At 37.5% G+C, this 12,757-nt stretch overlaps 1 protein-coding gene across 3 annotated transcripts in view; it reads left to right on the top strand.

The window, feature by feature from the left end:
- Positions 1-12,757, top strand: part of LOC100918392 (trichohyalin-like) — a 49,128-nt gene that overhangs the window by 11,456 nt on the left and 24,915 nt on the right. For all 3 annotated transcript variants that reach the window (XR_004234114.1, XM_031968254.1, XM_031968253.1), the window contains exons 7-8: positions 6,088-6,248; positions 9,988-10,229. Coding sequence is in view for 2 of the 3 variants with exons in the window: in XM_031968254.1 (XP_031824114.1) it covers positions 6,088-6,248; positions 9,988-10,229 (403 nt within the window). In the remaining variant the exon portion in view is untranslated. The remainder of the gene's footprint in view (positions 1-6,087; positions 6,249-9,987; positions 10,230-12,757) is intronic.

Here is a 12,757-nt window from a genome sequence, read left to right as displayed (position 1 = left end):
CAAGGCAAAAACAGAGCTTAATCCTATTGAATAAAAAAAAAAAAAATGAAAGAGAAGCATTGAAGAAGAGCTAGAAAAGAAATAATAAAGAAAAAAAGTTAATCATCTTTGGAATGCCTAAAAAACCTCTCTCAAGTGATAATAATTTTTTTCTAAACACTTAAAGGAAAGAAAAGGAATTTCATCACAGGAAATGATGAAAATTTAAAATAAAGAATGGAAAAATCTGTCATCATCTCGGAATTGGGTTTTATCTTGCCAAAGATGATAAAATTCATTATGCAAATGAATTTGAAATTTATGCGAAATGAAATTTAATTGTGGGAAGAAAAAAAAAGCCTAAAATTGGTTGGGAAAATCTTTGTTTTAGGAAGCTAGCAGCCCAAATGGGAAAATACCTTGAAGACATCTATTGACGTTTGCATCCTCATAGTGAACGTGATAAATATTCAAGAACCAATCAGGTCTCTCACTATGCAAGACTGGGGCAAACTTTCTAAGAATGATGGTGAACATTTCGTATTTTATATTTTATTTATATTATATATTATAAATATATAATATAGATAACATATATAAATATTTATTATAAATTTATTTATTAAAATATACTTGTTTATATTTCATATGAATCTTTTTTTAACAGATGGATGTCAGCCAGTATGCTGACACATTTTGTATTAGCACCTTATTATGGATACTCCGATGGTATAGACTCAAGTCTAAATTTAGTTAGTATTTGCTTTTGGAGCTACTGAACATTAAAAAAAAGTTCAGCTAGGTGTAGGAGGGATTAATTTTACCCTTAGATAAAGGGAAATCAAACTGTGAAATATTTTTGATACTGGATAATGACAAGAAAGTATTTTTGTTTCTTAATGAGGAAACAAGCATTTGCTTTTCTCAAATTATCTGAAATTTAAAAAGTCACAGTGTTCTAAGCCATCACTATTCTGTATTTTTAAAGAATGAGCAGCTGACCTGGGTACATTTCAATACCTAGGCAAGTTCTAATTCTTAGGTAATACTAGCTCAGATGATATTCAGAGATGATGAATAGACACACATGCAATTGATGGTTTCATTTATGACTTAAAAAAAACTACTGAAGAATTTGTAAACATTTCCATCCATCCATTTTTTTTTGTAAAGTAAAAAATATTAGGTCAACCCTTTGCACACTGTTATTTCTATAACAGAGAATAAATCTTCTAATGCATTCTATCTAATTTACATACTTAAATATGTTCTGAAAACATGTTTTTCTTTTAGTTGGGTATTCTCTTTTTAAAAAAATAATTCAAGTATTGTGTGCTTATTATGTGCTAGGGACTTGGCTTTGGTGCTGGGTATACAAGTTTATTGAATGAAAATTTATACTTGAAATGAACTTGAAATAATTTTCAAATGTTTTCTACTCTTAAATAGAAAAGTTTCTTCAACCAGCATCAATTTCTATTGTGATGTGTAAAGATTTTTATTTCCTCTAGGTATGCTACTGAATATTTAGAAACTTACAGAAAATTCTGCAAGAAAAGGAAGAATTGCTAAGTCTTCCTTCAGGAGATGTCTATTGTTAGTAGGATGCTTTTACTCTTAAGGGGCTGAAAAGCCAAACCTGACATGTTGGAGACCTTAAACTGTAGAATCTTAGATGCTGAAAACATTACAGATGTTTTTGTAGAGATGTTATAAATCAGTTAAAATGTGTAAGTAAAGGCTGAAGCTTGGGAGTATTAACTCTTTGAATGTTGACTTTGGAGTAAGTGAGCGTCCTAAGGGGTAACATAGGGATTAGGTGATAAAATTAGGACTGTGTGTATTATTTCTGTGACAGTGTAAAAAAACATCCTGTAACTAGAATTATATCTAAAGTAGGTCTGGAGCCAGCTAATTCTAAGAAGAAATAGAAGCTCTAAGGCTCATATTCTTCATATGATCAAAATACTCTTAACAACTTCTGTCATTGATCCATTTGTCCATTACCAAGGCAAATATTTTTGATGATGATTTCAAAGAAATAGGTACAAAGCATTTTAAAAAGAAAAGATAAGAATATATCATATTCTGGTTCTTTTTCTGTTTCAAAATGTCCTTGTCAGTATTTAAAATTTAAATTGTTTATGTCTTTCTAAGGATTATCGATGGGAAGGTGTACTCTGTTAGTTACTAGTGATACTAACAATAGCTGACATTCATATAAGTGCTTTTTGATCTGCAAAGTAATATATGTGAACTGTTTGATTTGAACTACATGAGAACCTTATGCAGTAAGTATGTATTATCTCTATTTTGAAGGTCAGAAAACTAAAGCCCTGGAATGGGAGAGGGAATTGATAAACACACAAATGTAAGAGTCAGCAAGAATTTTTAGATTCCTACCATGTGTCAGGCACTACAAGATTCTCTGAATACAAAGTTGAAAGAAATAATCTACATTCTATTGAGAAAAATGGCTGGCACAGTGCCTGGAACATAATAAGAGATTTTTGATACTGATTTACATGTACATATGTCTATTGTTCTGTTGTTGTTAGTATTAGTAGCTGGGGAAATTAGAAAATACTTAACATAGGAAGTTTCAGGCAAACTGAGCCTTGAGAGATTTCTGAAAGATAGAAGTGAGAAGAGAGTGAAATTCATGTGTGAGAAATTGCCATTCTAAAAGCTTGAAGATGAGAAATAGAGTGTGGCTTAGGAGGAGGGTGAGCACCAAGAAATGTGTAATAAGACTGGAATTCTGGGTTGGACAAATTGTGAAAAGCTTTAGGGCTCAAATATGAGTTTATTTTGCCTTTAGAAGTAATAAGGAGCTACTGGAGTTGGATAAAAGAACCAACATTGTTAGCCCTGTGCTTGAGGATAAATGTATTGGAGTAGAGTGAGCCTTGACACAGGGAGATCAGTTCTGAATGGGAGATGATGAAGAGCCAGATTATGGAGGGAGTGAATGAAAAGGATACCTATGAGATGTGGAGGCAGAAATGGCAAGATTTGGTCATTGAAATCTGTGAGATAGAGCAATCCAGGAAGACAGTCACAAAACTAGGTGACAGATAGTGATGTTGTATTTATAGAAAAGTATTGGTTTTGGAAAAAGAAAATGAAGGTTTTTTTGGAACATGTTGAATTTGAGACCCTGTGTTGGTGATGTTGGGGCTAGAAATCAGGAGAATAAATAGGAGGAGATCTATCTGGGAAGTCCTCTGCATAGAGAGAATAATTAAAGCTAAGGAAGCTACTGAGGTCACCAAGTGAGCTAGTGTAGAGATATGGAAAAGGAGGTCCCAAGACAACCTTGGGGAATAACAATGTAGAGGAGCCAGCTAACAAGGTCAGAGAATGAACAGCTTCCCAGAGTATAGGGGAAATGAACCAAACAGATGGTCAACTAGGCCTGATGTTGCAGAAGTCAAGGCTAAGACTTGAGAAAAGACCATTTGATTTGGCAATGAGAGTTCCTTGCTAATTTTGGAGAGTCATTTTGAGGCATAGAGTTGGAATCCAATTTGCAATTTGCAAGGAATTGAGAAGTGAAAGGAAAGAGTGAAGGAAAGGATTGTAGAAAATATCATGAAAGAGATTGAAGGTAGATCTTCCTGATTTCAAGTACAATAACCACCGTGAGATGCTGCCTCTTTATAGTATGCAGCAAATCCTATATCACTTATAGTATGGGGCTAAAATAAAATCCCTGTTTTCTCATATGTGAAGCTTGGAAACTAAAGTTCCTTATATTTCCCTTGTCTCTGTCGAAAACACCTCTAGTACTTGGAACATTCACTCTTTTGATTTCACAATAGATATAGAAGAGCAGAAAGTGAAAATCTAGAAATGGGGAACAACGATAGAAAGGATGAATGATTTTCTAAGCAGGAGGAGACATTTTCTGTTCAGGAAAAAGCATAGTAACTTGAAAATTTGATATTGTTTCATGGGACTACATGCAGTGATTGTCTCGTTTCCTTTCTGTAAATAATTTAGTAACTGGAATATTTTTGAAGTTTAATAAAGATTCCAAGTATTTTAATATTAGAACTTAAAGGTTAACTTTGCTGCAATATTACATGGGGATGCATCATGTCAGCCAACAAGCATTTTGTTGTTTTCATCCTGTACATGTCTAAGACTGTCATTTCATACCACCAGGCTGTGCTGTAGTCTTTGGGTACAGATAGATACCTAGTAGTTCTTTTCATTACAATCTCTTAAATTTTTAAAGATTTATTTAAAGGTGAACATATATTGCTTTTTAAAAAGTAGATCCCTTTGCTTGATCTTGTAACTAAAATCAGGTTGTGAATAATCATTGCAGTAGCTTTAAAATTACTTTGGAAATGCAGTGGGCTCATGCAGAGGTTATGGAGGTCATTTGCCATGCTTTTCATTGCTAGTGCTATCATTCTGCTTTCAGATATTTTTAACTGAAAATTCCCTTAGGAAATTAGGATATTTTCACCATTAACAAAAATTTGTCAAAATCTAAAGGTTTTCTAAGAGAAGGTAGAACTTTTCAGAAAGTATCCTAAAAGATGTCCGTTAATAAGCTTATTTTCCAAAATCGCTTGTAAAGACTATTTTGAGTTAATCATTATAGGAAAATATCTGATAGAGAATAGAGGTGCTGACAGAAGGTAAGACTTTAGAAATAAAATAATGTTATTTAATTGGCCAAATTGTTAAACTTAGAGGAAAACCACAATTACAATGGAAATGAATCTGAATTGCTGATCTGTTTTTTAAAAAATATTTTTTATTGATATCTTTGGATTTTTATATTGCCTAAATTTGCCTCTGTGGCCTCCTTTACCTAGAGCTACCTGATGTAATAAAGACTTAAAAGAAAAAAAAGAAGAAAAAAATCAGAAAAAAACTCAATAATTTGAAAAAAAATTGACAATAGATACAAAATAGATATTTATGTAAAGGTGTGGGGGAAGGTGTTTTCAAGGCCATTCTGGTTATTTGTCATTTTTCAACATTTTATGTATTTGTGGTAGTTCTTTACCACATTTGAATTTTTATACTTCTGTATATTTTACTTTTTTGGCTCTCCTTCACTTTGTATCAGTTCATGTAAATCTGTACTTCTCTGGAAAAAAAAAGAATTTTGAGAAGTGTGAGTGAAAGATTGAGAGAGAGGATGAGGAAAATTAATTTGACAGTGGTGAGGTGGCTATACTCCATCTGGCTGGAACTGGAGGAAGGCCAGTCAGGAAACCACTTAACAGTCCAGTCAAGGAGAGATGAGGTGCTCCCAGTGCAGGAGGGGAGAGGATGGGACAGTTAATAGAAGGATCCCGGAGATGATCGAAATGTTATCATGTGTAGACTGAATCAATAGGAACCTACTGTGTGCAATACACTGAAGACATAAAAACAGGATAGTCCCCACCCTCAACGAGCTTATGTTCTATTAGGTAACTGTACTAGTGTTTGCTCTACTCAAATTTCATTATGAAACTCCCCAGGAATTATCTAATTCTAGGGGATTCTCCAAAAAAGAAAAGGGAGATATTTTATGGGGTCTAGTGGTCCTCAATCTCTTTAGCTCACAGATTCCTGTGGCATTATTGGTCATCTTGTCTACTCCTACAAGGCACTGCCCTTCCCCCTCAAGGCACACCCTCCCCCAATGGGTAGACTCCTTTTGGGGGTGGATTGGCCATTGACTTTCCTTCCAATTTGCAATTCTCTGATTGGGGTTGTACTGCCTTTCTTGGCAAGTCCCTTAACCTCCTCCCTGACAGTTGAGTTTTTTCACCAGAAATTTCCAGGCACAGCAATAGATCACAGACTGAGAGCTGGAAAAACTTTTGAGGTTTTCCATCCTGATCCTCTCTTTGACACTTGAAGAAACTGAGGATTCCAGAAGGGAAGGGACTTGTCTGGGCTCCAGCAGCTGGCGAGTGTCTGAGGAAGTTTTGAACTCGGGTTCTCAGGACGCCAAGCCCAGCTTTTTGCCCTCCGATGGACATTTGTCATGGGGGACAGTGTCAAAGCCTGCTTCTCAGATGAGAAGCCCCCTCCCCTTTCCTTGCCAGGGCGGTTGCCAGAGTTTGCTCTTCCTTTTCTCTCCCGCTCCAGGCTCGGGCGAAGGCCCTGAGGGCCGTGACAGCCACTCACACAGTGAGCGCCCAGAAGACCACGGGCTTTCCTCTGGACCGGGTGATGACGTGGCTGCTCTTCAACGACTCCAGGGAGGCTGTGAGCTTCATGCACCATTATGGGCTGCATGTCTCTGAGGGGTAGGTGCGACCTGGTCCCTGTGAGGGACCTTTCTGGCCTTCTTCCACGCCCGGTGGCTGGTGGCAGGGCTCCCCGCATCAGGACTTGGACTAAACAGGACTGACCAGTTTAGTCCATGAGCTGGGGATGGATAAGGGTCAGAGGAGGAGCTTGGAGCTGATTATCTTGAAGGAGCAAACAATCATGTTGGGCCAAACCTGCTTTTCTATTATTATTATCATGAATGCTAATATCTATTCATTTGTCAATTATTTATTAAACGCATATTATTCCCCAAGGACTGCGTTAAGTGAAGAAGATACAGATAGAAAAAACACAGAGGTCACTATCCCCAAGGAGATTCTATTATCTTTGAGTCATCTGGACACAGAAAAGCAAATTTTAAAAAATACAAAGTCGATCAAAGTCAATTGTCCACGGACAAGTCTGATCAAATTCTGAGTGCTCACCCCCATTCGATAGCTTCACAGGGTGGGGTCTTTAACTGGAAGAACTGACCGACTTCTCAGGGACTGAGATCTGCTTTGGGGGACATGCCCCCCCACGCTGATGTACTGACAGCTTCGAAGTAATGACAGAAAATCACCCATGTTAATTCTCGGGTTTGTAAAGTGTTGTGTGTTTTTTTTCCCAGAAGACTCTAGGAGTAAGGCAATGTCAGAACTGATAGCCTCATTTTGTAGATAATGCAAGCAAAAGAAGCAAGAAGAGGCAGGGTAACACTGGGGGCAGACAGACAGACTCAAATTCAAATCCTGCCTCTGACACATTAGGATTGAGTGACCTTAGGCAAGTCAGTCTCCTTGTGCCCCAAGAAATTCTTTGTGTGTGTGAGCGAGTAACTGGGGTTAAGTAACTTGCCCAGTGTCCCACAGCTATAGTAAGTGTTAAGGGTTGGAAACTGGATTTGAATTCAGGTCCTCTTGACTTCAGGCTGGTGCTCTATCCATTGTGCTATCTAGCTGCCCTAAGAAACTCATATATATTTAGAGTTCTCTCTGTCTAAACAAAATGTCTCTGTCTCTGCTTCTCTTTTTCTCTTTCTCTATCTCTTTTTGTCTCTGTGTCCATTTTTCTGTCTCTGTCTCTGTCTCTGTATAATACATACATACATATATGTGTATGTCTCTCTATCCCTTTAAGCCAAGGGCTTTCCACACTAGAAGATGGCAGTGTAGCTTTGGAACCCAAAGGCCCATGTGTGTTTGGCCATTTACAACCTGTGTGACCTTAGACAAGTCAATTCACCCCTGGAGCTGAGTTTTGTTCTGTTCCAGATGGGTGGGAGTCGCCTTCAATGTTCTCAAGCTTCAAAGCTATCATTTTATTATCTAGGAAACTCATAGTGATAATGACACAAACAAGAGGACCATCCATTTGGAGATGATGGGAGCCTTAAAGGTTCTCTAGCCCAACTCCCTTCATTTTACAGAACTGTCAACTGAGTCCAAGAGGAAGGAATTACTTTCCCAGGATCATGCAGCGAATAAGCATCAAACCCAGGATTTATACCCGGGTTTCTAACTCCAAATCCGGGATTCCCAGTTTAATGAATTTCACCTGCAATTATTAGGTGTGTAACGAGATGCATGTAACCTAGTGAACAGACAGCTTAACGGAAGAAAAGAAGATTTCTTATCAAGATTGCCTCTGCCCCATCATGGCTTCAGGTCTCAACCTCTCCAGGTTCCAAACAGCTCTTTAAGACTCTAGGCTTCTAGGAGGTATTAAACTGGCAAAGGACATTCCCTCCTTGGGAAGCTGCTTCTGTCAGTGACATCCCGCATCTGGTCCCCAGTGTGTAGGAGCTGACATTTCTGCTGTTCTTTAAGATTCTCACACATTATCTCATCGAGTTTCCTTCTGAGGTAGGAAATGCAGGTCTGATTGTGGTTCCTAGAGGGAGGCAGCCTGGAACACTGGAAGGAAGACTGAACCAGGCATGAGGTCGAGTCCACGTCCCTGCCCTCTCACTTTCTATCTGTATGACTTTAGAAAAAGTATTAAACCTCTTGGGACTTTAATTTTCTTTTCTGTAGAGTAAACTCTTATTTAGACGATATAACCTTTAAGGACAATTACAGAGCTAGACGTGGGGCCCTATGACTTGGATAGAATGTGGATATCACCATTTTGGAATTTTCTTGGCAAAGATATTGGAGTAGTTTGCTATTTCCTTGTCCAGCTCATTTTATAGTTGAAGAAATTGAGGCAAATAGAATGATGTGACTTACGCAGGGTCACACAACTGGTAATTGTTTGATTCCGGATTTGAATTCAGGAAGAAATGTCTTCTTCACTCCATCTGGTGCTCTATCCATTGTGGTGCCCTATAACTGCTTGGTATTTAATTACTAATTGTCAAAACTGGATTTACATAAATTATCTCATTTGATTCTTATGTATTTAATAAATGAGAAAATGAGAAAATTGGGGCTCATCAAGGATGTGTAATTCTCCCATGGTCACACAGTTCATCAGTCAGAACTGGAAACCCTTCTTGGACCTTGGAACAAGTTCAATCAACACTATATATAATATAGCACTAGACATACTCATCAAAGGGAGGGACTTTAGACAGTCTGGCCCCTTCATTTATAGACCCCAGAGATATAAAGTTGCAAGGAGAGAACATGGAACTTGAACCCTGGGAACTTCTGACTCCTTTGAGTCTATTTAGTCTGGCTTCCCTCATTTGACAGAGAAGGAAATTGCTGCCTGGGATGGTGAAGTAGCTTAAGAACATAGATCTAGGATCATAGATCAAGAAGAAAAACTCAGAAACATCTACTTAACAGAGGAGGGAAGTGAGGCCCAGGAAGTGGTGACAGGCCTGAGACCACACAGGTAGGTAGTCCCTGTTGGGAATATGTTACAGCTCCTTTTACCCACCGACTGTCCTGTTACTGGCCTGTGGGTTCCTCATTCTTCTGTAGCATCATGGTCCATGAGTCACATAAGCTTCCCTGGAGGGTATTGTTGTGATAAAGCAGGAGGAAAGAGCTCTGCAGCACCAAGATTTTTCAGATCATTACAAATACTGTGAAATTTCTTATGTTTCCAATTGATTTCTTTCTCTTCTGAATCTAGCTTACAGTCATTCTGAGGTAATATCATTGGTTTTCTCTGAAAAGAAAGGATAAATAACATGCCCTGGTGGATCACCTGAATAAACTGTCCCTTTGCTCTACCCCTAAGCCAAAACGCAGTTTAAACAATATTTTTTTTAATCCACTTGGTTTTTACACTTTGGATATTTTGACTGGTGGATTCTGTGATTTGGATAAAACTAAATTTCTGTTACTTGACAATGATAAAGAAAATAAAGTGATCAGTAAATGCTAATTTAATTCAACAAGTATTTATTAAGATGCTTTTCTTGTTTAGTTATTTTTCTCTTAACTCTTAACAAAACTCTCTCAGACTCTCAACAAAGATACTGGAGTGGTTTCCTTCTTCAGTTGGGGTTAAGTGACTTGCTTAGGATTATATAGTCAGTGTTTGGGGCCAGATTTGAACTCAAAAGAAGGAGTCCTTCTGATTCCATGCTCAGGACCACATAATTAAAGGAAGATGAGAAAGATCCAAGACAAAATAATTTGAAACAAGATATACCTTTGTCCTCACGGAACTTAGATTTTACTTGATGGAATAATTGTATTGAATTCTTTAGTATAACTTAAGGTGGCATCCCAAACTTGAATTCCAGTTACAACCATTTTCCCTCATCGTTTTTAGCTATGTTGAACTAAATCGGCAGGCGCTCAGGGAACCAAAGCAGCCCTTCAGGCCTAAGAGATCCACCTTCATTTTGGAGAAGCTGACCATGTCCGTGGGAGAGGTGGTGAATGGGGAGCCCCTGCCTGCTGTGCCTCAGCACATCCCTGAGACCAGCTTCAGCCCTCGAGGCGAGTATATTGGAGAAAGAGCTGAGATGATCATTGCCAGCTCTTGGAAAAGCACCCATGTGGATGTGACAGGTAATAACATGAATCAATAGCTTGAGCAGCTGACTCTTGCTTATTTATGGTATCCAAAGTCTTCTCAATTTTAGTCACCACGTGCATTTTATTTTTATTTATATTCTTTTTTGTTATCATATCACTCTTGAGCTAAACAAGAATCCTCCTACCAAACAAAAGATCATCTGATGAAGATCTCCACCAAGGGGACCTTCTCATCCATAAGATACAATTTCATCCACTTTGGAACAGCATTTAGGCAGGTTAACCCGTTAGGGATAAAATCTGCCTCCCTAAAACTTTTCCCCACTCTTCTTGGTTCTGTCCTCCAGAGTCAAGTGGAATAAGTCTAATTTACATTTAAGACAATCCTCCCAAAGTGGATTCGGCCATCTCTGAAGCCCTTTCTCATTCTCAGAGTATTTTTTTAGTTTTTTATGCCATTTTAGTTAATACTTTATTTCCCTCAATTACATATAAAAAGAATTTTAGCATTCATACTCTCTCTTCTTTCCTTCACACTCACCTCTATTGAAAAGGCAAGCAAAATGATATAGGTTATACATGTGAAATTATGCTAAACATGCCAATAATAGCCAAATGAGAAACAACATAGATAAATAAAAAACTCGAGAAGATAAAAGAAAAATTTTAAATTATCCTTCAATTTGTATTCATATACCATCAGTTCTTTTTCTGGGTATGTAGAGTATTTTTCATCATAAGTCCTTGGATCATTGCATTGCTGAGAATAGCTAAATCACAAGTGGATGGTTGTCTTATAATATTGCTGTTACTTTGCACACAGTACATTTTATTTTTCATTGACTCATGGAAGTTTTTACAGGTTTTTTGAAAGCATCCTGCTCATTTCTTATAGTACAAAAGTATCCCATCATAATCACATGCCACAATTTTTCAGCCACTCTCCAAAGGATGGACATCCACTAAATTTCTAATTATTTGCCCTCAGAAAAGACCTGCTACAAATATTTTGTACATATAGGTCCTTTTACTTTTTGTATTATATCTCCTGGGATACAGACTTATCAGCGGTATTGCTCAATCAAAAAGTATAAATTTTTTTTATAGACCTTTGGACATAGCTCCAAATAGCTTATTTTCCCTCTGGGATACTTGTATTCCAGGATTTCTGATCCTTTAATGTAGAAGCTGCAAAATCTTTTGTCATCCTGACTGTGGCTCACCAATAGTTGAATTGTTTCTTTCTGATTGCTTTCAATATTTTCTTCTTGACCTGCTCTAGAATTTGGCTCTAATATTCTTGGGAGTTTTCATTTTGGAATCTCTTTCAGGAGATGACTGATGGATTTTTTTCCATTTTTATCTTATTCTGTGATTTTAGAATATCAGGACAGTTGTCCATGATAATTTCTTGAAAGATAATGTCTAAACTCCTTTTTGATCATGGCTTTCAGGTAGTCCAATAATTTTTAAATTATTTTTCTTGGATCTATTTTCCAAGTCAATTGCTTTTCCAATGAGAAATTTTACAAAGTCTTCTATATTTTCATTTGGGGGAGAGTTGTTTTATTGTTTCTTGATTTCTCATAAAGATATTAACTTTCATTTGCTCATTTCTAATTTGTAAGGAGCTTTTGTATCTTTTTTTTTTTCATTTGGCCAACTTTTTTTAAAGTAATTCTCACTGTTTTTTTGTTTTGTTTTTTAATTTGTTTTTTGCACTTCCTTTACCATCTGGCCTAGTCTGTTTTTTAAAGTGTTATTTTCTTTAGTATTTTTTGGTATCTACTTTACCAACCTTATTATGGTTTTCTTGCATCACTCTAATTTCTTTCTCTATTTTTTCCTTTGTCTCTCTTATTTGATTTTCAAAATCATTTTTGAGCTTTTCCATGGCCTAAGTCTAATTCATATTTTTCTCAGAGACTTCGGATGGAGCTTTGACTTTTTAAACTTCATTTGAGTGTGTGTTTTGATCTTCCTTGTCTCAATAGTAACTTTCTAATGGTCAATTTGCTCAGTTCGCCAGTCTATTACTCGATCTAAATTTACCTTTATGTCAAGGTAGGGCTCTACTCTCAGAGCGGGAGGAGCACTGTCCCAAGTTCCAGGGGTTGTGTGCATCTGTTTTCAGAGATACTTCCAGGGACCTGTAAGTTTTCAGTTCTTCCAAGGTGGTGTGATTAAGGAGAAGCATTTATTACTTTCTTGGCCTGTGTTCTGGTCTATGAGTAATCTTGGAACTGTGAGAGGGATTCTCACTCCACTGTGGTTGCAAGCTGGGGTGTGCTAGTGCATCTAACCCCAAGACTGTCATCTAAGACTGTGACCAAATCTGAATCTAGGCAAAGCAACAGAGTGTTGCCTCAATGGTAACAAATAGCATTGTGCCCTCTTGTGACCAGTTATTCAACCCCCTTGCTATTTGTGGGGAACGGCTGCTGTAACTACTGATTCAGTGGCTCTCCCAGGGCCTGCTCCTGATTTTGCTGGGGCCCGGACTGGGCTGCTGTGGCTTGCACTGGACTGGATCCCATTCTCACGCTGGTCCAACAGACCTT

Source organism: Sarcophilus harrisii, chromosome 4 (assembly GCF_902635505.1).
Source record: "Sarcophilus harrisii chromosome 4, mSarHar1.11, whole genome shotgun sequence".
Taxonomy (NCBI): domain Eukaryota; kingdom Metazoa; phylum Chordata; class Mammalia; order Dasyuromorphia; family Dasyuridae; genus Sarcophilus; species Sarcophilus harrisii.
The sequence above is the reverse complement of the archived record's forward strand: the minus strand, read 5'-3'. Positions and strand labels throughout refer to the sequence as shown.